A 25,650-nucleotide genomic window follows, 5' to 3' on the forward strand; every position below is an offset into this window, starting at 1 on the left:
TGCTTGCCTGAAAGCGTACTCTTCCCTTTGCCATCACTTTTCTCTCCCCTTTTCTTTCTCTTATCTTCCCTGCGCACTGTCTTTGCTTCCGAACAGCACACTTCATCCCATCCTTACAAGGTACACCTTGCCGCTGGGATTCTCCTCTCCCTGAAATGTAATGCTCAGGCACCCCATCTTTTCTTGGCTCCCTCTTAGTATTCCCTCCAGCTAACTCTCAGTATTTACCTTTGGCCACCTGAACCTATCTCTGGACACAGAAGGAGGCTTTTCCTCCCTCTCTAGCTGCAGCCCCTACTAGATACAGCTAGCCTGCCTCTTCCCAGTGCATTGCAGACACTCCCCTTTTTTACCTTTTTAAACAGGTCATCTAGTTGTCCTCACCAGTAATAAAAAAGCCTGGACATCTCTTTGTAGAGCTGTGAGAAGGACTGGCCAGACAGTATCTGACTTCCTTGTGCTCTGCTCATGAATAACAGCTGCTGGACTGACCGCAGCTCAAAAAACACCAGTACAGGTGACAAACACGGTTGTTAGAATGTGCTGGCTGGTTTACAAACTCATCTGCTTTCGCTGGAAAATTTATGGTCCTTTCCTTGCAACGCAATCCAGTGCGAGTGTAAGACTAGCTATTCACATTTGCAGTGATACTGGGTAGCAAGTTAATACAAGAAAAATGTGCAAAGGAAAATGGATACGGAGAATGAAAACATGCAAAGCAGCATGCCCAAGACAAGAAAATAAACCACAGATCTGTTTCTACAAAGCATTACACCCCTGCTCCCCTTTCACATACCTGTGTCTCAGTGACAGTGGCAGTTTTGGGGGCCAGAGGGTTGGTGAGGGTAATAGTATACAAGATCACTCTGGTCTGATTGCCATTTTCTTCTTTCTTCCAGGGATGAAAGATAATATCTGAAAGGACAAAACAATATTCCAGTCAAGTAACTGGAGAGGGATCTCGCATCAGTTCCCCAAGGAAAGGCGTAACCACATAACCAAGCTCAGGACAGTATTTCCTTCCCCTTGGAGAGCCTGGCTGCAGAAGTACTACAGCTCAACTGAGCGTGAAAGAAAAGTCTCCTGTACTAAATGGGAATACTTTCCTCTCTTTCAAGTGCAGGGAAAGAGGGAGAGGCTGGGGACGTATCTCCTTTAGCAAACCTACAGTTACAGGGAAAGGAGGACTGCAGCATGCCAAGGGACACTCTCTTTGCATCGCCAGCTGCGCAGACCATGCCAGTGTCTGGTGTGGAGCTAGAAGAGCTTTTTCCAGCACACTGTTAGGCCTTGAACACAGGATCAGGCTTTAGCTGATGTTAAAAAATAAGAGTCTGCTTATTCCATAATCTTAGATCCGGCTCTTAGAAAACAGCCAAACAAGGCTGGTTCTACCTGCTTTTTATTACTGTCAGTACAGACTACAGCTGTCCCAAGATCTGCTCGGAATATTAGCCAATGCCTCTATCTGGCAAAGTTACACCTCCAAGGCGTGTGCAGAGACCTTCCTTCTGTACAGGCCTCGGTACCTCGCAGGGAACGCAGCCTCCGTCAGCGAGCGGGCTTTGCCACCAGCAGCTTACCAGAGAACCGGCGCTGTTCCATGAAGTCCCTCTGGAACTGGGAGTCCGTGAAAAGCAAGTCGTAGAGTTTGTCCACGCTGAAGTTGAACACTTCATTCACATACTGACGGCCATTCAGATCCTCGTAAAAGGCTTGAACTTCCCCTGTGGGGAGACAGGCCCGCAAGCCCTAGCCGTTAATCTCCGTGCCAGTATCAGAGTCTGTGCTTTCACAGTACCAGGACCTTAGTATTTTACTTTGTGAAGAAGGAACCCAAAGAAAGCACTGCTAACCCTTTTCCTCCACTGATCTCAGGACAACAGCTGGAAGGTCAGAAGGGGTAATTAATTAACTACACAGGTTATTTTAGAGACGTTCTTCCAAATACTCCACACATTCGCGTTCTGTGGCCCAGGATGGGAATTCTTTGCATGTTCTGAACTCTTAGGTTCCAGAAAAGGAATTCAATATTTGCCACTCCAGTCCCTCACTGGAAGGGATGGGAGAAGGCTGAAAACACCACTGATAGAATGGCCCTTCCCCACATACCTTCATCATGGGTCTCTGATGAGTCACTGAGCTCAGTGGGAATGTCTTCGTTGTCATTGAAGTCTAGGGAAGGGGAGCTCACGGGGCCAATGATCTCTATCTTCTCTCCCATAATATTTGCAATGCCAAGGTCTTTTTCCACAGGACTCTCCGCCACTGCCTCCTCCTCTTCTGGTAGCACTCCATCAAACTGCAGCAAGGAGAGAGCATTATGAGGGCAAGATCAGTACCTGGAAATTGGGGGTTATGTCTGAAAACTTTACACCTGTGGGCCAATTTTCATACCTTTGAACACTTGGCCTTGACACGTCTGGAAATTAAATAATATAGAGAGGAGGAAGGTTACCATATGGTGTTTGTAAAACACATGGTCATATTAGATCACCTCCTTTCAAAGAACCACATACAGTTCAAGCTTGGGACATACACAAGGCTTTTTGTTTGTTCAGACAAGCAAACAAACAATACCGGTTTTGCGCCTGAACAAGCCCTATACAGCTAGGAAAATCTGAGGTTATATCTAAACAAGGTCTGCTCTGCTGTAATACTGTGAGGGCACACACTGTTTCCTAGGGAGTAACTGAAGACGGAGAAGAAATTACAACCCTTTTATCTCCAACACTCCATTTCTTTTCATCTGAAAGTATGGAAAAGAAAATGCCCTTGCTGCTGAGAGTCCCGGTTTACTGGCTTTTAGGACAGGCACGCTTTGCTCACTTTTTCTTGGCCAAATGCCACGCTCACAGGTATCACTGACTCAAGGACTGTGGTCAGCTGCAGTGGGAGAGGAGCTGCAGGGTAAACAGTTACCTCGTACATTCAAGGACTGGATCCCAGAGAAAAGGATTACTGCTCCCACTGCAACGGAGGAAAAACACTTACCGAGGCGGGCGCTTCACTGCTTCCCGTAGATGTCAATGTGCTGGCAGTGACAGATTTCTTTGGCAGCTGAGGGCTAGCTTCTGGCTTGGCCTCCATGCTGCTTTTTGAGGAGCTGTCATTGACTTCATTCTCTTCCACGGGGATTTCTTCACAGTAGCTGAGACGCCACAGAGAACACAGGTTTTTATGTTTACCCCTCTCAGTACAGCTACAACTGGACACACAGAGCAAGTAAGAACACTTCTATGAAGTTTCCAGTCTGACCGGAAGTGGAAATGGCTCAGTGCAGGGAGGATCAAGCCCCAACTTTTCAAGTGTTTATACACAGACTGACAAGCATCAGCACTTTCTGACGCTGTAACACGCTGACTGGTTTTGTTACTGGCATGCTTTGGCATCTACAGAACTGCTCATCTACCTCAGCAAGTAGAGAGGCAGGCATTTCAGTCCCTATCAACTTCCATGAGGAAACGGTACGCTTTCAGCTTTTTAGACATTACACATTTAGGGGGAAACATTTGGCCAGAACCCAGAATCTCTCACTAGGGGCAAACAGCAGTTTGAGGTATGCAATATATCAGGACTCCTGCTCTCCTGAGGCCATCTTTTCTTCATCACAGGCAGATTTTACTCCTCCTCACTCACCCCATTGTGTTGAAGTCATCATCAGGAGGCACGTAGTCTTCATCATCACTGGTCAGACCCAGCTCGTTCCCGTAACATTGGTGGACAAAGTGCCAGAGCTCCTTTGGACAGAGAGGCTAAAAGAGGGAACAGAGAACAGCATACATTGTCACCTGAGAATACCAAAATTACCATTGTCAGGAGTATTACATTCCTCGCCCTGAAAGGAGAAGTGAGAGATTCTGACACAGCCCCTGATGGGAGGTGAGAGCCTTCCAACGAGCTCACCTCTTCCGAATTCCAGTGGTGCTACAAGGTGGACTGTGTGTTAGTGGCAGGCTGGCCCAGCGCTATGCTGGCTGAGGGCTGCGGGCGTATGTATCCTTATACTGTTTGGCCAAGCTGGATTAGAGATAGTCCCCATCAAGCAATAAGAGGCCCTTTCACCAAGTAACCTTTCAGCCTTCACCGTCAGCCCAGGTTCTGCCCTAAAATCTGGCTTTGTTATTTTTCCACGCCAGAATCTCATGTTACTTGAGACTATCAGAAAGCCAATGTGAGGCTACACCCAGAGCAGCACATGAAATGAGATTTCCCAGTACTACGATGCTGTGCGTGTAATAATATCATCAGTAAACCCGCATTTCCCTCCACATGTGTTTTCCTTGCCTCTTCTGTTGTGGCTCCATTTAAAGTCTCCTACCATACCAAATCCCAATGCCTTATGAGGTTTTTTCCCCTCCAAGTTTGTTTAAATTAAAGCTGCCTAAAGAATTACAGCTGCAGGGAAAATGATCTAAAACAGCAACAAAGAAAAACATTTCCTCTTGCAGTTTAGAATCAAAAAGAGTTTGTTTCACGAGATAAAATTGTGAAAAGCTTGAATATACTTCCAGTTAAAAAGAAAAACTGAATTATCAAGACCATTTACAAAAGCCCAGCTTTTTAGGGATGTGGGTCAGTTGATCACCATATGACTGCATTCTGCGGTTCTTAAGAAATGGGGCAGGAGAACTTGTGATTTAAATATGTGGTACAGGGATGAAAGGGGATGGATTTTTACCCATGAGGAATTTATGATCAATGACAAACACTTCTTGGTAATGAGGGAAAAGAAATCTAGTGAGCTTTTCCTGAGTTGTTGGCTTGAACTTCTTTCCATAGTCACTGCATGGGATAAGGCAGGAAATTTTTAATCTAGCTCCCACAAGTAGCAATCAAAAGCATGGGAAAAAACCTCTAATGAGAAACTTTTATCCAGCAAAATGTCTAACTCTGTTTCACCTTCTTCCCACATGCACTCTAACTCACACGTCTTATCGGGAAAAAATGGACTAGGTTCTTTCTCCCTCTCTCCTGCCAGGTATGGATCCTACATTTGGAAAAAGAGCTCTGGAAGTGTTTCCTGTCTTTATCACTCCACATCTCAGTTCCTGTTTGCTTTGACCTTGAAACCAAAGGCACTGAACTCTGTTAGGAAGTTCAAAAGGCTGATCAAAGTACAGCATATGGTAGCAACACAAGCTGCCCAATGCAAAGCGATCCTTTTGCATCCTAAATACTACCCCAATTTTCAGGACAGGATATTCTGGGTGCTTGATTACTTAAGCCTGCCAGTATGGTATGAACTCAAGCCAGAACATCTCGACATGCTGGCAGGGCTGTAACATCAGTTCATGAGTCTTACTCCAGCAGTGAGGCCAGAAATACTCAATGGACTGTGGAACAGATACTCAGATCAAATATAGGATATATAGGGCTTCTGGCATAGCAGGTGCACATCCCTGCTTTATTTTAAAATCCAACCCACTGAGCCCTTACCCAGTGCACCCCGCACCCACCATTGTTCTCGTTTCGTTTTAGGATGCCCTGAACACATGCTCTTTTTCTGTCCTATCTTGAACTCTACACTTCTGAAGCACAGACTTACTAAGAGCTTTGCCTGTGCAGTGAGCTGTTTCTGTTGCATTTTGAACTGCTTTCTTCTGGGCTGTTTCACTTGAATTATGGACCTCAAAAAACTCCTTCCTGAGATGCATGCTTCCACACCTCAGCGGAGGCGAAGTGGCATCTACTGCATGTGGAAGGCGTGTCTGTACATAGACAGAATTCCACGTGAAAAGAGAGAAATGCACCTGCAGTTATGCACCTGCTCTGCCTGAACACATGTGCTTACTGACCCCACGTCTTTTTATGCATATACATAAGTCACAGGTATTATGCTTCTGCATATATTCATCATCTCCCTTTCATCCCACCCCAATACCGAGGTGCTGGTCTCTGTACCTTGTCAAGGAGAGCATTCTGCCAGAGTCTGAACATCATCATGTATGTCCTGTCTCGAGCCCCAAAGGAAGTAAAAAAGTGCTGAATGGGAAGAGATGGAGAGAAAAATCAGTTCAGAAAAGGCCCAAAAAAGGGAAGAAGAAAAGGTAAGCCTGTTTGGATCACTTCGCAGCTACAGTCACGGAAGGACTGAGGAAGCCATAGACCACAGCTGCTCAGTTCTCGGGCACAGACTGAAGCTCACGGAGGCCTCACAGAGAGGCTGAGCACCTCTCACCCAAGGGAGCGAGTCTCAGCACAGAAACAGTTCCGTTCGAGACATGCTACTATATAACCCAGATCTTCTACCTGGCCCCACACCCCACATACGAGCTACATGTCCTCCAGACTCAGCCCAAGGTCTGAGAAGCTCTGCACGCAGCCCTTTTCCCTTGCTGCTTCCTCCCAGGCCCCAGGTAGCACAAGCAGTCATTTTGGAAAAATCTCGCAACACACTTCTGTTCCCCAGCCCCTGACAGCCATAAGGGGTGGCCCCACCAGTGGAGGCTTCAAGGATGTACCTTTTCAGTGTCAGTGCAAACTTGGATGGCATTAGGAATGAGCCGTGCTGTTTTTTCCTTGGTCATCGAGCAGATATCCTTCAAGCGAACTGTCAGCTACAGTCAGAGCCATGCAGAAAGGGGAAGGCAGAAAAAGAACACAGGTAAAGAGAGACACTGATGAGAAAGACAACGGAAAGAGTGCTTTTAAAGCAATGTCGGCAAATATGCTGACATAAAACACATGCTCAGTGCGGCAGTCTGACAGCCTTACCAGTGTCTCCCAACGGAAGATGTTGCTGTAGAAGCAGATCCAGTTTTCAGAGAGGTAGAGGCGGCCCTGCAGGAGAATGTCTCTTTGCAGCGCACATGAGTAATCTGTGGGTGGACAACAGATGATAATTTAGGAGCACCAAAACCAGAAGACAGGACAGCCTAAAGGTGAGGATAAGCAGCAGCAAAAGGAGCTACTCGACACAATCCTGCAGAAAGTCAAAGGCAGAGCCAGAAGGAACTGAGCCACAGCTGCTGCTCTGTCCACTAGGTTATGATTCCTCCCAGGGGCACATCCATCTCTCTTACTCACTGATGATCTTGCCTTATTAGCTGGTCATTCTGTAGCATCCTATGTACTATCTCCAGACTTTAATCTGTCTTTTCCTTTTCACCTTCTAGTGCCATTGTTCATTTCCCTCCCTGTTTAAGCCCCCTAAACAATTTCTATTCCTCTGCTAGGATGTGCATCTTGCAACAGTATGAGACATGGTATGAGATCACCAGTTACATAAGATAAAAGAACAGATGCAATGCACTAGGGAGTCACTAATCAGCTGCAAGGCCAAAACCTAAATGGATATGGGAAGGGCAGTCATGCGTGAGTAGGGAGCACCGGGGATCTTAGAAAAACGGGAAGCTCAGTGGTATGTGTGTTGATACATGCAACCCTGACCAAATGAGGAAAGAGCTCAAACACTAACACACAGTCAGGTTTGGGAGAGCACTATGGAGGAAAACACGCTCCTCAAATCATGAGGGAACATAGCTGTACAAATCAGCATGTAGCTGATACAAATCAGCATTGCTCTCCCTGAAGCAAAACAAATGAAACACATTAGAAATGGTGGAGGGGTTCCATCTGTGCACAAGAAAGACACAATGGGCTTGTTCCTTGGTGGCCATCTCTTTGAAGAAGAAAAAGCCACATGCACGTGTGCTGGATTTCCTCCCCAAACCATGGGCCAGCACAACAGACCACTGCACCAAAGGGCTGACCTTACCTACGATGAGACGCTCCGTGTCAGGAAGCTGTTTGAAGAGTTTCCTGAAATCTTCATTCCGTTGTTTGTATGTTGGACTCAACACCTGCAAATAACAGAGTGCCTGTTAAAGAGAGGGGTAGGCATGAGTACAGAGAAATGGAGTGGGAAAACAGGAACACCTTGGTAAGGAGAAGGGGGATCAGATGCACTTACAAAGCATGAGGCTAGGAGCTCCCATCACAGCAGACACACAGACGGGAGGATTTGGGATTTAGTGCATTGAGAAGAAGAGGAGAACCTGACTTGGGAGAGCAAGTACAGAGTAGAAGGGACGTACCCGTATCTGCTAGCTAGCAAAACGGAATTGTATGGAAGCTGTGGCTGCAGGAGCAATCTCTTTTCCTGCAATCCTAGACTGTGCAAGGTAGGACACATGCTCTGTTTGCAATGCATCAGTTAGCTGCCAATCCCCGGCTCTCTCAGGAACAGTGCAGCAACCCCAGAAAACAGGCGCTTTAGTACAGCTGCAGCCCTGCCAGAGGAACTTGAACGATCACCGTCATCAAGAGCTCAGGAATAACGCAGTCATCCCCGTTCCTCTCCCGATCAAGCACTCCACCTGGCCGTCAGTGAACACGTAACTACCCACTGGTATAGTGAGAACACTTTTGTGGGGCTCAGAAGAGGCTCTCGCAGGGACTCAACCATATTTTGCACTTATTCTGCAGACACTTGGCCTCATGGAAGGCCTCAGAGAAAACGGTGCTGTTGGCTGGAGGGAGACCAGGAGCTGGCTTCTCCCTGGTGTTTACTAAACTTTAATGTGACTCTGTCCATGTTAGACCACCTCCTACACACCATGCCCACGCTGACAGCTGCTCATAATAGCCAGAACATCTTCGAAGGCAGAGTTGACTGAAATAGAGGCAGGTGCAAATTCAGGAGGCCTGCATCTCCCATCTAATCTACCATGTTCTTTCTCCCACAAATGCAGGGAAGGCAAAGCAACCTGGGGTACAACCTCTTCCCTCCCTATCTCCATTTCCTCTCAACAACCCTCTCCTATCTCTTCCAGCTACGCAATACAACTCTCCCAAAGCAGAAAGGTGGGTGCATCTCAGAGCCTCCCAGCAAAGGCTCCAAAAAGCAAAGTGATTATAGAAGGTAGCTTCTATTTGAGAATGGTGTTGGTGGGGTCACGGGGGTGGGAGGAATATGAAGTTTATTTAGCATTAGCCTTACAAAATTGTCAAATGCTGTCAAACCAAAGACGGAAACATGGACCCGCCCCCCAAAGCATTCCCTCTTCTTCACACCAATTCAATGAACTAGAAACAATATTTTTTAACATCAACGCAGCACTTCCCATATTTGCTCCAGTCCTGTGGGCCCAAAGGAAAGTATCTTACTTCTGAATAAAATCTGCTAACCAGAAGATGCCAGAAATATGAATTTTACTTACCAAGCTTCTAGCCTGAACATCTGGAAAAGATCCTGGTCAGAGATGGGCTCCAGCAAGAGCCCAAGCCAAAGATTTCCCGGGACAAGCAGACAGGATGGAAAGGAGCGGGGAATAGGGATTATAATCAGCTCTGAGCTTTGGGTTCAATGCATTGCAGCAACCCAACTTAGCAGTACAGTTTCCATGTGGAGGGGTGCTCCCCTACCCCCCCCGCCCCCAGTAAGGGATGTTCTGACCTGTCTAAAACCTGTACTACAACAGACGCTTCTGCTTAGCACCAGAACTTCTGTCAGAGTGACAAACAGTTCAGTTTAGAGACACTCACAGCTGGAATTTCATCTGATCCATGGCTGACATTTTCTTGTGCTAAGTCAACAAGCCACTCCAGGTCCCACAGCAGACACGGCAGTTCTTGATCCAGCACAAGATCCCAGAGAGCCCCACACTCCAGCAAGGAATCCATAGCGTTCCCTCAGCACTTGCACAGCTCCCCGTGTTCTCAGTCAAACTCTGCTTTTCCTGTTCCTGCTGTCACTGCTTCTTGTTTAGATTCAAAGTCGAAAGAGATACAGCAGCTTGGCAGGAGTTTACGTGCCTTCCCCTACCTTCCTGCTTACATTCAGGTCGTCTGCCCTAGCAGCCTCTGTAGATCTGAGAGAGGATTTGCTCTCCAGTGGACTCTGAAGAAGTGGCTCATTAGGGTAAGCGTGCTGGCGGGCAATCTTTGTGCTCTTCTGCTCGTCTCACCAGCTTCTTCCTGTGGACATCACTTAAAGAAGCACTGTAAAAGTGCCGACAGCCTGAGCAGTCCCAAGCAGGTCTGTGCAAGGCATGTGCAGCTCCGAACCGAGGCCCGATGCCCAGGACTGCCAGAGCTAGCAACTGAAATAGCTCCGACTGCCAGGACCCCACCGGACCAGCTGTAATTCACAGATCTAGCCGCAGTTTCCAGAACTGAAAGGATAGTAAAACAGCTTGGAGACTTCAGCTGCCCTTTTTTTTTTTTCCCTTTGAAACCAGAAAAGCAGTTATTCTTATTCCTTCAGTGCCTGCCTCAGGCTGTCCTCTCTAGTCCCTCTCTGCTCTGAAATGCAGCTTCGGTCTTTGTTAACGTTTCTCATGGAAGGAGCGGGTGGGGAAGATACCAAAATGACTCGCACGAGCTTTAAGTTACTGGAGCTGGGTAATTCTGTCGGCCAATGCCCTGCAGTAACCCAGGCTCAGCCCTGCCTCCCAGCAGATGTTTCCTGTAATGGAAAGTTGCTGGACAGAGTGTGCTGGGGGAGGCGCGAGGGGAGTAAGGAGAGACCAGTCTAAAGAGTATAGCTATGAGAAATCAGCCATGTGAGACCCACACAGTTAGAAATCTTAAGGGCTCCACTACTCCTGTATGTATCTCTGAGCTCTCCCAAAAAACATAGGTCTTTGGAGGTCTCCTTCATTCATTAGCCAGGTCACTTTGGAAATGAAGGGCAAGGGCTTCCTTCAGGCTCCAGCAAATGAACTCCCTGCAGGTCCCAGGAAGATTGCTTGGAGCGCTGGAACCCCCTGTATCCTTCTGGCTTTTGTCCCCTGCCTCTCCACCTCTCTGCTCAAGTGTAGAAATGCACAGGTAAACGTCCATACCACAACACCAGTGCTGCTCAGCCATGATGCCGAGTCTGTGGAAACACATATACTGAAGTAAAATCCTTATTCCTCCTAACCAACTGGGCACATAGATCTCAAAAGAAACAAACTAAAAAAAACCCAACCAAGCAACCAACCAAGTCCCTGCAAAGCCACTGTTTCATTCCGGGGCCAGTGACTGCAGTTTGCTCACTGACAGGAAGGCCTGACAAGTGCTCTGTCTGCTCAGATGCACCACAAAAGCATTGCTGGTGCTAGGCACCATACAGGTCTCTCTGTTTAGCCCTGTTAGAAGGAAGCAGTACATCCATCTGCCACCCCAAGATGAGGGGACAATAACCAAAATTTCTGTAGCCTGGGAAGGACAAAGAATTAGGATTACAGACATCTGTGAGGTACATGCATTGCTTTACTGAATGGCCCTCTTTGCTGGAAACTGCTTATGGGATTACTTCCAAAATAAAAAAAAAACCTGCCAGGATGCTTCTGTCTACACACCCACCCACCTCCCTTTGCAGAGATGAATGGCACAAGTCATCGGAAGAGCTAACCCGGAGGTGGAGACAGCAAACATTAACTCTACTGCAAACAGAGAGAGACGGGACAGGATGGCACTGCAAGGGTGGAGAGGCTTGGTGGGGGAAATGGGGAGAAAAGGGTGACTCCCCGTGGTAGGATCTCCCTGTTAACACACGAACAAATCCTCTGACAGCAAATGTAAAGCGACTGTTGCTGGGGGATGGGACAGGACAGGGAAGTCTGACAACACAAGAACTGAGAAAGGTATAGACTTGTACAGCACTCGGCACAGAAAACAGGTGAGGAGGAGAGATGGCAATGGCAAGAGGCAGAGAGAAAAGGGGGAAGGAAAACCTTATCTTAACTATTTAGGGAAAATTTACATTGCTTCTGGACAGAACAGGAAAACTACTGGAAAAGAACAGAATACATTCCCTGCTTGTGTGGGAGAGTTTAGACCCCACTGACAGCTGGACTGCTATGCTGATTAATGCCAGCAAAGAAACCGGCCACCTGTCCCACAGCATTTCTTCCAAACCCAGTCTGGTCTCTTGGGATTTTTTCCTTTCTTCCCCCCCCCCCACCCCTTTTAAAAGTGAATGTACAGCAGAGGAAGAAGCTTCAAAGTAATCACTGGCTATTTGGGGTAGAAAGTGGATTTGAATTCATCATCACATGAGCTTGCACCCAAAGCTCACTTCTAATTTAGTGCCTCTACACCACAGTAACTGTCAGGCCTGGTAATCCATACACCCAAAATCATGGAAAATCTGAAGGGAATTGCCTATGAAAAATACCTGAAAGACAATGAGTTAACATTGCTCCAGAAACAGTCTGACAAAATGCTTACTGGAACTTAAAAGATGATTGCACTGATTGACGGAAAAAAAGGCTGTTCAACACCGTGCTAGCTCATCATCGGGCCTGGGTTTTTGCAATAAACCCCGCTTACATGATTGCTGTTGCCGAGTCAGGCTCAGGCTGCCACCCATTGGAAAGCTGTTTCTGATGTTTTCCCTAAATTGATGCATAATTTCTTTGTCTTTGTCAGGAACATTTTACTCTTTCCAACAGCTGAGTTTCCCCCTCCACTCTGGTACCTACGAGGTCTCAAGAGGGTAGTGCAAGAGAAAAAGACAGCACACCGAGACCAGCAAAGGCTGATTTCTTATGGTGTTCTTAAGAAGCTGCAAGCACTGCTCAAAGGTCTCCACAAAGAAAGGCCCTTCACAGCATCACAGTCCACCATGGATTCTCAGCCACGTCCTAACTCCTAGTGCCCAGGCTTTTGCCGCAGTTTTCCCAAAGGAAAACCTAGGGCTCTCTCCTTTACGAGGCTACCTGCTTGCATTTGACTGGATTTGAGACTTTCACCTCTTGCAAGCCAGGCTGAAAGTTGCCCTGAGTGCACAGCATTTGTTTGCAGAACTGCAGGTGCAGGGCTCCTGTCCCACCCTGTGTGATCCTCAGTGCAGACTTTGCTCTCCCAAAGACAAATGGGTAGAACGGTGCTCCTGTTGATCTTTTCAGACTTACTAGGACAGCAAATGTTTCTAGTAATACTTAAGAACACCTGAAAGAGACAATTAGTGGTTTTTCACTGTAATTTTTTTCCCCCACTAACCAGTCTGGGGCTATCCTGCACATAGATGAAGAGGGGATGGTTCAGGTCAGTTATAGGGAGAAGCTGCAAGAAGAAAAAAATTCAAGCATGGTTGCAAAAGAGAAGGCAGGTGAAAGGAATGTGCCTAGATAAACACAAAGGAAAGGAGTACAGAGTCAGGCAGATCTTGGGATCGGAATAGTAAACTGAAAAGCTCGTGGACAGATATAAATCTCAGCTCTTCACTGGTGTCACCTGTGTTTGCTCTAACTTTTCAAGATCATCTTATTCTCTTTCCTGGGAGTATGCTCTGCAGATTCTCCTGATGCCTGGTGTCTACCCAGGGCAGGGACTACAGGAGGGAATTTACAGAAGCAAGCCTTGCCATGGAGTGGCAGCTAGAAATGCTGTGGAAAATTGGAGACATACAGCCTAACTTAGGAACAGTCAGGAAAGTAGAAGGATCAACGGTCCAACTGAGAGAGGAGTAGGCAGAAAAAAACAGGGCAGACTTGCTAGGCTCCGTGCCTCAACTGTACACTGACCTGAAGACACAAAAACTGAGAGCTCCTCCATGCTCGGAAATAGGGCCCTTCACCCAAAGCCCAGAGAGAAGGAGAAAAACAAAGGAGAGAACTCCTGCCTTTGGCAGCAAAATATCTCCAGTTTGTCTCTAATTCTAATGACGTCTGCTGGGTGACAAATTCCTTCTACCAACTTGTGGAGTTCCTACCACCCCCACAGCCAGCGCAACCTTGTCCTTCACGTCGTCAGGGAAGTGAAACACAAATTTCCCACCTCTCTAAGCACATCAGGTCTACAGAGTAAGTCACGTCTCTGTTTCCGTAAACAAAATTACAGAGAAAATTTGTTTTTGAGATCTATTCTTTCTTTAAAAAATATATTTTAGAATTATTTTTAAAATAATAAATCAATTAACAATAATTCAACATGCAAACACACACAAACTGCATCCTGATGGCTAAGCATAGATGGGTGGGGCCTAAACCAGAGCTGACCAACAAGCTCAGTTTCAGTCCATAAGAGCAACAGTTCTTCCAAACCAGAGTCTCCATGTCTGCAGTTCCTCACTAAAGACATGAGAAACACCTCAAGGACTTTTTATTCCTGCTGCTAGTGAACTCAACCAGCCCAGCAATGGTCTGCTCTTCCACCATGAGGACACGAACACAAAGCAAACCCCGTAAGGTCGAGTATATATATTCTCAAACTGGTGTTCCTCTCTACATCTCACAGTGCATCTGGACCAGTTTGCATTTGTCCTCTGGAAAGCAAAGCAGAGAAAGCACACCAAGACCAAGAAAGGGCAGGCCTGCCAAACCAATCCATGACCTTGGTTCACCCCTTTTCTCCCACTTCTCAATCTGGCAGGGATGCCAATCCCAAAAAGCACTGGTAGGATCAAAAGGAGAACACACAAGGCGAGAGAGGTTGGTAGCTTCTTAAGGAAAAAGTAGAGAAAAAGGAATCTAGGAGAGGGAAAAGGAAGGGTTCTAACTGGCAAAGAGGGATACAGTGTTACAAGGACAGAAAGACCAGTTAAAAGCAGCAAAAACTGAAGTCGTCTTAGACAACTGGCATTCTGACCACCGATGCTCTGGGGATCTTCGGGCTCTTTGAGGCAAGAAATACATTTTGGGTTTGTGTTTGTACAGTGCCTGGCACCCGGGGCTGCTGAACTGGCACAAAGAACGATGTGGAGGGTGTTTGCTCTGAGCATAGTGAAGTTTATGTAAAATGAAAGCGGGGGAAAGCGAGTAAAGGAAATTGTAAGGTTTTGTGAAGGAGCAGCCTCCATAGATTCATTTCCAGAGCTGCTCTCGGGGGGAAAGGAATAGAAGAATCAGAATGGTCCAAATGCCAGAAACATCCTGCCTGGAAGGAGTTGGCAAAGAAGGGAAAGTATATCAAGGACATGCATTAGCAGATTTTTAATGCTAATTGTACTGCCAATTAGGATTGACTGCCTTCCTGGAGTTTGCAGCCCATCCGTACTTCCACATTGCTGCTTTTATCTGGCCAGAATGCCTCTACTAACTAGAATATGGTTTTGTTTTGTTTTCTAAACAAAAATAATTGGGGGGTAAACCACAAAAAATGCAGCCAGTGCTTACTCTCCGGATGTACTGTCTCTCATGCTGAAAATACATATGGAGGAAAAACAAGAGAACAGAAAAATAAGATAGAAAGGACATGAAAACACGAGAGACCCACAGAAGCAGACCACAGGAAAGCATCATGCAGCAGGGTATGGATCTCGGCAGCTACAGTCAGAAGCAGCTTTGGCATAATAGCACAAGTCACCTTTAGCCGCGGCCACAGATTCACATTTTTGCAGCAGCTTGGTTGGGCCTGTGCATCTGCCCAAACTGCCTCACTCCATGTTCCTTTATCTGCCGCTTCTCCACCAGTTTGGGCTACCGTGGTTTATACTTCATTCTTAATGCCCTTGCTGCTATGCTTCTCTCTGCTTCTGAGATCACATCTTTTCCTGTCCTTGCTACTATCCTGGTGCTGATTATATACAGCAAGTAAATAGGGCTGCCTCTCAGGCCTCTGTCAAATCTGACCACACTGTATCAGCCAAAATCCCCGGTTCTAATGTCTTAGGCTGCAGGAAGGTAGGAACTGTTGCTGAACATGGAATGGCTGCTGCATCTGCCTACAAAATCACGGTACTGCTGGTATCTACTTTAGAGCACTCAAGGGGTGGGGGTTCAACTGTGCAAAAGTGACAGTGATTGCGGAAATCTGCACAGCTTTGTACCACCAGCTTTGTACTGAAAACACTGCCACTTGTGCTTGCGGAACGAAAATAAGATCAAGGCAGAAGCAAAAGATGGTTTGTGTTTCTGTGAGGTCAATAGAAAATAATTCCTCTCTCGCCCCACACCACCCTGAGAGATGCAAAGGGTTTGCACGGTGGCAGCTCTGTTTGTCACCACGTCAAGACCAACTCTGCTGGGAAACTGGAAGGTACGGGATGTGGAGATCATCAGAAGAGTGACTGAAAAGACAAAGCTTTTGCTCTTTATCTCTGGCATCCTTTCCCTCAGGATGTCAGTCCTCCTTTGACAGTTCTGAGCCATTTCCATCTTCTCTTTTAGGAAATGGTCAGTATGCCCCAGTGCCACTGCAAAGCCCCTTTGCACCTTTCCCCCCACCCAGGTACCCGGCCCATATTCACCCAGGGACAAGAGAAACTGGAGTACTTACATTATACCAACTCTGGCTTTTCTGTAAGGACAAAATAAAAGAGAAGCATTAGTTAGCACAGAGATCTTAGGATCAAAAAGAAAGATGGACAGAGAAACTAGGTCCAATCTGGTTTGTATAATTAGTGAAGTGAAAGTGGGGTTAAACGGAAGTTTTCAATGGATTTCACAGTGTGGTCTAACACAATTATTTCCAGTTACAGGAACAAAGAACAAATCCAGAAGCACGAGTCCATAATAGGAAACAATTCAGGCTAACGTGTGCATGTCCACATGCGTGCACACACACACACCAACTCACGCGCGCATGCTGCAATCATTTTTGCAGAACAGCAGCGCCCACTAGCAACAGAGGAGCTAATCATAATCATTGCCAGCCATTTCTTTTAGAGGCTTCATTCTTCCACGTCTGCTGGCTAGGTTGCAAAAATCACATTGCGTTCAACAGACCCTGTGCAAATAAGCCCTCGAAGAACTACCAGAAGGCAGGGACACAATTTTACTCACAAAAGCCATCAGGCAAAACTTTAAAGAGTATTTTAAATTTTAAAAGGGAGACACATATAGAGCCAGGAAAACTGCTGAAGAAAATCACTAGAAAAGCTAAGCAAAAAAAAAAAAAAAAAAAAAAAAAAAGGCTGGTTTGTTTGTTGGGGTTTTTTTTTTCAGAATTTCAGTGCACAGTGTTTTGCATCATCTGCACATGTGATTTTTTGTTTGTCCTCATCATGGCATTTCAGATGGTTTGAGAGGACAGGCCACATGTCACACTGGAGCTAGCTAGTATGAAAAAGCTAGCTCAGCTTGGAAAATCACACTTGGCAATTTTCAGCTGGAGGTGAGATTTATCTGCACAGAGAGAGGAAGAAATAAGCTTCACACTCCCACTGCAGTCAGGCTGGCTTTCCAATGCCAGGACATTGAGCAGAACTGACAGAATGTATAGGCATCCCCCATTTTAGGGTGGATTTACCTCAGGGCAATGAAGCTGGGGGGCACTGTAGCCTTTCACCACTAACAGTGGTCAGCTACAGTGCATATTGCCAGGCACGTTGTGTGTCAGCAGCCACACAGCTGTGCCCGTCCCCCTCTCCCAACCAGCAATGGCATGCCTACATTACACTTGGGGGACTTGAGTCTAATAGACAAGGACAGAAGCAATATTTCCCTGCATTTCTTTCTTTGACGTCATCTCGTTTCTGACCTTGGACTGGGAGTATTTTTCACAGCTTTATACCCAGTCTGGAATATGAAGGAAAACGTACTGTTCTCCAACTTGTAACAGAGGCTGTGGAAGTTTCACTCAGAGTTCATATTCACAGAAACACAGAAACTATCTGCGCTGGGATAGCCCACAACAGGACCAACGACGTACAGGATGTTTACCACAGGAAAGTAAGTGCAAAGTGTTAATGAGATCAGATTGGACCAGAGATTTCTATGAAGACATGGGGTTGCTTACACTGTTCGTTCCCTAGACCTCCCTGCTTGCAGTTTCCTACGCTCCCTATATGCCACTCCAGTGGACAACCTTACTGGCATCTGGATCTCGTTCACGGAGTCAACATTTCTGAAGGATCTCTTGCAACCTTGGACATTTCTGCCAGTTTCACTGCACTGGTCTCTAATGAAAAACCGCACAGTAATACAGTATATGCCACAGGCCAAAATACAAAAGTTTGACGTTAAAAAAGAGCAATACCCCTAAGGCCTTTCCCCAAATCCTGGGAAAAGGATATGAACTGAAGAACTAAATACACAGTATGGCTCATCAACTAACCAGAGGAATTTTCTCTTACTTCCTGCACTTTTCCATACTTGGCCATATGCTCCATTCATAAAGGATCTGGTTGAAGTCATCCTTCTCTGCAAGTAGGACATGGAAAAAGGCCTTATGCAATTCAGCTATACTAAAAAAAAAAGATCAGGGGAATTAATCTTAACCCATGTACACACCACCTTGTCCTGAGGAGCACAGGGTCCAAGATGGAGTGATTTTCCTGCAAATTTGTTTTGCCATCTGTCTGCCTTAATGAGCAAAAGGCGTAACTCAGAAATTCCTGGGGAAAAAAAATCATAATCAAACTATAATTGGCATACGGAAAACAGAGACACTGCTGTCACTGTGTCTTCTAAATCAGGGTGCACATGTTGTGGTGTCAGCACACTGCAACAGGATTTCATTCCCCTCTGCTACATTAATTGCAGTAACTCTTTTTTCCCCCCTCACATTTGAATGTCCCCGAACTGTGGCTCCTCCGTGAAGGAGCTCTGCAGCTTCTCCTTTCTTAAGCTCTTCCACACAATTATACTGACATCCAAGCCTCATCTTTTGCCTCCCCCTGACCCCTATGTTTTGCAGGTGGAACAGACTACAGGCAGTCCAAAGAGGAAGGGAGACTCTCTGAGTCCTGAAATCTATCTTCAATTTTATTTACCCTTTTTTTAACTCACTGAGAGTCAGAATATAGGGGGATGCGAACTGTGAAAATCAAGAGACAGTATAATGGAGGGGGAAAAAGAAAGAAAAAGGAAAAACATATTCTTACTTTGAGCAGGTTAAGTCTGTCATACTGGAAAAAGAAACCATAAGCATTAGAACTGAAAAGAGAAAATAAATAAGTAACAGAGGAATGGAGTTGCACACAGAAGTGGAAAAGATGTCACTGATTTGCAGAGACGATGCTATAGGAGCAGATACCAGAGTTCACAGTTACATAGTGGCTGTAACCAGGAAGAACTTAGGAGAACTTGAGGACGGTGAAAAATGGGATATTTTCTCTGAGCCTTTAATTAATATAGTGTTGCCTCTAAATCTTCATGGGTTAATGATCTCATATTTGCATATACTGCTATGGAAGATTACAGCTTTACAGTGCAGATGGGAAGCAGTGGATCAGGCATACGAAGTTCAGCCTGCTAACTTGATGCCAACACAAGTTTCCACCTTTTAGCATTACTGGGAGCAGGATCACAACTCACTCCTACATACTGCTGCTTCCAGGGGAATGGAAATCTTTTGCCAAGTGAACGGCATGCCATAGAGCTCTAGAAGTACCCCTAAGTCCATTTTACAACTGAGGAAACAGTGGCACAGAACCAGGGTGAGAGCAGAGCTTGGAACGGATTCCAGAGCCCCTTCTCCTGACCTGTGTACTTCCAAAATCTATGCTATTTACCTGGCTTCTAAATGCCCATGGACAAATAACTCAAAGAAATCAATGAAATTTATGCCCAAATCCCTCACCCCAATCCAAAACAACCAGAATTTCATGACCTACTACCTAAGGGGGGATTATACCACCCAATGGGAGGGGTAAGTGAGAAGACACAGCCAAACTCTTCTCATAATCGCACACTGAAAGGACAAGGTGCAACAGTCATAAGCTGCAGTAAGGGAAATTCTATTTGGATAGAAGGAAAAAGCCTGTTCACAACAAGAGTGGTTAAGCACTGGAGCAGGGGCACGACGAGGCTGTGGGATCTCCAGTCTTAGAGGTCTGCAAAATGTGCCTAGCCAAGACTTTAGAGCAACCTGATCTAAGCATATCAGCTCTGCTTTGTGCAGGGGCTTGGACTAGAGACCTTGCAACTTAAACTGTTCTACAATCTCCAGGGCCTACATCAAAATTCATGTTTTCCCCTAACCTGGTATTTACCCTCAGCATTCATTATTAGCTATAGACAGTGGGAAGAACCTGAAGGATTTGCAATGGAGAGGAAATCACTTTTATCCTTGGCCAAGAGCAAAAGAGTTAAAAATACATATTTCATTGTTGGCTGCTAGCAAAGAGGTTTTTTTTGCTGAGTTCAGAAAGCTGTTCCAGAAGCAGCAGTGTTTGCCAGTAAAAGCCTAAGGCTGACACAGGCCTATAGGTGGTTTGGTCCATGCCACACTGGTGGACAGCATGGAAAAGCAAGCTCCAGAAAAGACTTCCTACAGATGTAATCCAGTGCTTAAAAACTCCTGGTGAAGCGCTCCCTCTGATGGCAACACTGCAGCACGACAATTAACACAACAGACAAAAGAGGGCAAGGGACTTCAAGCAGATCTGTCAGCAATTGTATAAACACAGCATCAAACTCATGGGCTCAAGCTGTTTCATTTCATTAGTGAGACAGGTTGGAAAATCAGACCGTTCTTCTTGCAGAAGAGGGGTGGGGAGAGGAGAAGAGGCTGAGAAAGGAGATTTTAAAATCTTTGTCCTTAAATTCTTTGTTCCTAACCTCTCCCTGTCCTGAACAGATACCATCATCATCTGCATGGGGAGAATGAGGGGGCTTATTACGCCTGAGGTTCCTCACTTGTTCCAGAGAAAGCCACCTTGCGGAGCACAGAAAAGAGATTCAGCCTTCATGCTGCTTTAGGCTCTCCCTGCGCACAGGCCGTGGGTGAGCAGGGCAGGTGGCTCTGACGCAGGCTGGCGGCGGTCAAGCCCTGGATCCTCTTCCTTCTACACATCGGCTTCCTCGCACTGGAACTCATCTGAGGACCACTTCCCTCTTGTTTCTGTAATTGTCTTAAAGTTGTTGGTTTTTTCTCTCAGACAAGCAAGGGTCTGGCTGCAAGTGCATCACAGTACCGCTACACATACATTTTATGCATACATCAGTCTCCACCAATGTTCTTCCCACCAGTCCCTCTCCTAACAAACCTCTCCACAGCTTAGGCAAAGCGCCTCCAGCCTTCCATAGCCTAGCCATGACCTGTCCTGACCCACACACCTCTGATCACCAGCAGTCCTTTAAGGACTCTCTGCTACTCCAGACCTGCATTTTCCATAGAACTTCTTTCACACTTCACTTGAGACATTAGTCCCACAGTCCTCCTTTGTAGTTACCCAAGCTACAGTTACCAAGCACAAGACAATCTGTCTAAAAAAAAAGACATAAAGAAGCTTCCAGCAGACACCAGCAATCATGCAAGGTCAGGCTGGTTACAAGAGGCATTATGACCAAGGAAAAACAGTAAGCCAGCACTGTAGACTTCACTGCTCTCTGAGAACTTTCCTAGAATGAAATCTAAAGGATCAACTGGGGAAAGGCCAAGGCATTGATTTCATGGATTATGAAGCCATCCAAGCCATTCTGGTTTTAACTTTACTTGTATACGTGTGGAAATGCCAACAGCCTGGCACTTTGTCCGATAAGCATCCCATCTGCCTTTCTGATTTTTACACTCTTCTGAGGGTAGCATAGAGATGTGAGATCAAATCTCAAATGAGCTTATCTCCAATCCAAGCACCCACAGAGGGATCTTCTACTTATTACCTTTCAGAGCGAGCCCATGAATTCTCACAATTCATTTGGGACAGGTCTGTTCTAACAGGTTTAAGCTGGGTTCATTTGAAATCACTGATCTTTAATATTTACATCACACAGGAAAGCGTGCAAGGGCAGTAAGCTGAGGTCACTGGCCACAAAGCTACTATTCATCATAAAAAGCAGGCAAGAAGTTATGGAGATCAACTCTTGTTTCTGAAAGGCATAAAGTAAGGAGAGGAAAGAGAAGGGATTATGGCACTGTTCAGCCTACCAAAGCCAACAGATTTCTCCCTGGCAAAGACAGCAGCTCACTTCAAGGGAGAGGGAAAGCAAACCTTAAAACAAATGCTAAAATTAGTTGGAAGTAATTGAAGGAGTGTGATGAACAGGCCAATTCTCACACCATGTGAGCAAATATTAATGAGATCCCAGTGATATAAGTGAAACCAGCTTCTCAGCTACAGGCATGGGGCTGAGCTCTTGCTGACATTCTCGCAGCCGCACCAGGAGAATGCCTTATTGGGGTCACCGCTCAGTACCACAGGGAGGGTGTCTGAGTGATGAGACAGTTCTACAGTGGGGGACAGGAGAGAAAAAAGAAGGCTTACTTTGGAGAGGCGCTTGTGTGACTTAATCGGAGAGAAAGCATGCAGGAATGAAAAGAGAGAAATTAAGGAAAGAAGAAAAATTACCTCGCAAATCAAGAGAAGGAAAACCCACAGACCCAACAAAAAGCATTATATCCCCCCTTCCTTGTGAAAAGCATCATGAACTCAAGTCAAGCTTTAGTAGTCACCATGTTGGTAAAAATCGCACTCCCATCGCCTTAAATCGCAGCACTTTATGGGCCAGGGCAATGCAACTCATCTCTGTAATTCCCCCTCACCAAGGACACTGTTCCCCTGACAGAGTGCCCCCCAGTGTGGCTATGAAGATAGCGTGCTCTGCATCCTGCCGGCCTCCCATCTGCATGACTTTCTTTTGGGGACAGACTGCTGGCACCATAATGCATGAGGGTCTCATCCGGTCCTGCTGTCATGGGGCAGTTTTTGTAGGTTCCTGTGTGCACAGGAAGCAAGTCTGACCTCAAGGGCAACCTCAGAACTGACGGGTCTCAAATGATTCATCTTGAAAAAAACCCTTCGCCCTCTCTTTTGAACTCACATACTCCTCCCTTAGCAGCGAGAGATCAGTTCAGCCCAGTGAATGTGGGCCAGTGGATGAACACTTCTTGTGTGCGTGACACAACGCAGCAATAAATCAGGCAAAGATCTAACAACTCATTTCACACAAGCCATCAGAGTTATGCCTGTGACACCGTGAAGCTATTCAGGCTGAAATATTTCACTTCAAAAATCTGGAAAAACACAAGTGCTCCTGACAGCTATCTTATAATACACCGCTGACATTAGGGTTATAATCAAAGGTTATGTTTGGCTCCCAAGGCCCTTGTGTGTGTTTTACCAGGTCCCACTACTCACAGAAAATAAAAGAGTCACCAAACCTGAAACCTGCTTCCTCAGTACAGCAAAGCGAAAACAAGGCTGTTTCTAATATGGTCAAAAGACACCATACCTTTCTAGGGAAAATATCATCTACCCTGGCCAAGACAGTCATAATACTGCACCGGTAGGAGGCAATGTGCAGAGGATTGACAAAGTGATTCTGTGCAACTTGAACCTCATCTCAACACAGGGTTTAAACAGGACTGGAGAAACGCATGGGCCCTTCAGAGGCTGTCTGCACAGAGGAACCTTTATTTGTTCCATGACCCTTGATGATCCAGATGATAAAAAGTAAATGCAACAAGGTCTTCCTCAAACCCACAGAGTCTCCCAAGGAAACAGGGCCTTGACTGCAAGAAGTTTAGCCTACACAAGCCATTACGGAACTGCAGTACAAGCCCATCAGCAACTCATGGACTCAGGTCGCTGAAAGGATGAGAGAGTTGTGCTGAAGGCTGACCTACGCAGATGGCTCCCAGTTAAGAGAATTTTCAGAAGTATGATGGGGGAAGAAGGCGGAAAGTTAGCCAGAGAAAAAAAGGCACAGGACAAAGCCAGTATACCGCGTTAGAGTGCTTAGAACTGGGGACATGTGCACATTTTGGCCAAAGTCATTTGCTAGCTCCTTACCTTGGAGTTCTTGGCCCCACTGCGGCCTGACTGAGAGGAACAGCTACGCTGTACACCCTGCTCCGGCGTCGAAGGGGATTTGTCTGATGAGTGGTCTGAGCCTTTTTCCACCATGGCGTCTCCTTGGGAGTCCTGCGGTGTCGGGGACCGGGAGCGTTTGCGCAGGATCGGGGAGCAGGCAGGCGTGCTGCGGTTTGAGTTACTGGCAGTACTGTAGGAAAAAAGAAAGAGCAGGGTTAATAATCTTCAGGTCAAACAGAAAGCAACTGCACCCTTGCCTTGAGGTAGAGTGGTACCCGCAGATTTCTCCAGAAGCACAGCAGACAAACGTGGCTTCCTGAAGCAATGCACCCAATGCCACACTTAGGACTTATGTCCCCAGTAAAATTAGGCTGTAGGCAGTTATCATTTACCAGTGGCAGAGGGAACGACAACGGCCTGCCAGTGTCTTTCTCCACCCACTCTTCAATTCATCTGACCACAGATGAAGGTCTATGACAATGAACTCATTCTCTCTTGTCGGCTCCGAGAGTTTAAAATGATGATCTGAGCTTAGAAAACCTAAACTTGCACTCAAGAATGAGGCAGGTGACAGTGTGTTCTTGATACAGTCCCACTCTGTCCCTCCTTTATTTTATTTCAGCAAGTGTAACTATTCTTAACAGGATGCACAAAAATGGAATCATATCTTTCAGGAAACACTCCATTAAAGATCATCAAAAATGATGGGGCACTGGGAACGCAGTCATGATGACAGACGATGCAGTCATGATTTCCTTTATCAAACCATCCTTTCCCACACCATTTAGAGTTGGGCATGAAAATGTTTTGCTAGAACATAAAAGCTTTCACGATTTAAAAAAAAAAAAAAAAAAAAAAAAAAATCCCCTTTCATAATAGAGAAAAGCGAGACCTTTCAGAGTTTTACGGAAATTATGAAACATTTAGGGGAATGGAACGTCTCATGCCGTATCTTCAGTAAATGCCCTAACACCTAAATCAGAAAGCCTGTTACATACAGAACAGGAAAACTCCGATTTCCTCACTGTTCCTTCTCTTTTGATGCCTCTTCTTCCTGCCAGACTCTTCAAAATACCACCCGCTACATCCATTTTTCCGTACATAACTCATTTCCTTCAGCAGTTAAATCTATTTATGACCAGCCCAAACATCTCTGAGGCCCTTCCAGCTGGTACTGTTCAACTCTGCAACCTGCAGGTTACAGTGGAACCTGGGCTGATCCAGGGATGAACTTTGTGCTAACTCTGCCATGCTGAGTTGTTACGGTACCCCGTTATCTTCTGAGCATTAGAAAGCAGGCCACATCTGAGCGACAGAAGAGCAGACAATAGAAAAAGGATGAGGGAATTACAGCTGTAAGGGACTGAATTAAAGAAGCTAGTACAATCAAACTCTTAAGGGCTATAATTTACGCCCAATTATATACAGCAAACTGAAGTTTGCTTCTCACAATGGGATGTACAGTGAGTTTGTTAAAACAGATCATTTCCTTTCTGAAAATCTAGAAAAGTTGAATACATGCCTGAGGTTTCATTAATTCTCAGATAAAAATCGTATCCACCTCTTACCTCTGAAGATGCCAAAAAAATTTTACAAATGTTAGTTAGTAGATACGGGTAGATAATGTAGTACACTCCTCCAGTACTTATCAGGTTTAGTTTGGTTTGGTTTAGTACTGGATGAACTGGTCTCATAAATTATCCTCTATTTGCTCACTGCTTGTGTTAACACACAAGTGATAAAACTTTCCCTAAACAACTTGCAGAAAACATACAACAAAGTTGCTTATGCAAACATTAGCAGAATCAAATTTCACACTCATACACACAATGAGCTTGCAATCGGCAAGAACAGCAGCACGGCACTTCGCAGAAAACCCTTAGAAGATATTTTCAAGAATATAAAGTGTGGAAGTTCACATAGATAACGAACAGGCTAGAGAAAATGGGTTTGCAAAATGTTCTGTAAGCAGTAAGATGGATTAAATTACAGACTCCACTCTGTTACCTATTTCTACTTAACAGACTGAGAATCATATAGATACAGAATAATAAAAAGCTGCTTGTTCAAATGCCACC

The 25,650-nt window shown here is 45.8% G+C and overlaps 1 protein-coding gene across 2 annotated transcripts in view; it reads right to left on the reverse strand.

Moving 5' to 3' along the window:
* Window positions 1–25,650, reverse strand: part of GRAMD1B (GRAM domain containing 1B) — a gene marked incomplete at both ends in the record, with an annotated part of 96,969 nt that overhangs the window by 9,227 nt on the left and 62,092 nt on the right. Inside the window, 13 exons of one of the 2 annotated variants that reach the window (XM_082330570.1) lie at window positions 797–915; window positions 1,584–1,727; window positions 2,113–2,302; window positions 2,995–3,208; window positions 3,640–3,755; window positions 5,905–5,985; window positions 6,465–6,560; window positions 6,718–6,821; window positions 7,721–7,805; window positions 15,051–15,074; window positions 16,153–16,173; window positions 22,025–22,045; window positions 23,552–23,762. In XM_082330570.1, coding sequence (XP_082186696.1) covers window positions 797–915; window positions 1,584–1,727; window positions 2,113–2,302; window positions 2,995–3,208; window positions 3,640–3,755; window positions 5,905–5,985; window positions 6,465–6,560; window positions 6,718–6,821; window positions 7,721–7,805; window positions 15,051–15,074; window positions 16,153–16,173; window positions 22,025–22,045; window positions 23,552–23,762 — 1,426 coding nt within the window. The remainder of the gene's footprint in view (window positions 1–796; window positions 916–1,583; window positions 1,728–2,112; window positions 2,303–2,994; window positions 3,209–3,639; window positions 3,756–5,904; window positions 5,986–6,464; window positions 6,561–6,717; window positions 6,822–7,720; window positions 7,806–15,050; window positions 15,075–16,152; window positions 16,174–22,024; window positions 22,046–23,551; window positions 23,763–25,650) is intronic. The other variant, XM_082330569.1, reaches the window with a different exon arrangement.

The sequence above is a fragment of the Platalea leucorodia genome, assembly GCF_965183815.1.
Source record: "Platalea leucorodia genome assembly, chromosome: 20".
NCBI lineage: Eukaryota > Metazoa > Chordata > Aves > Pelecaniformes > Threskiornithidae > Platalea > Platalea leucorodia.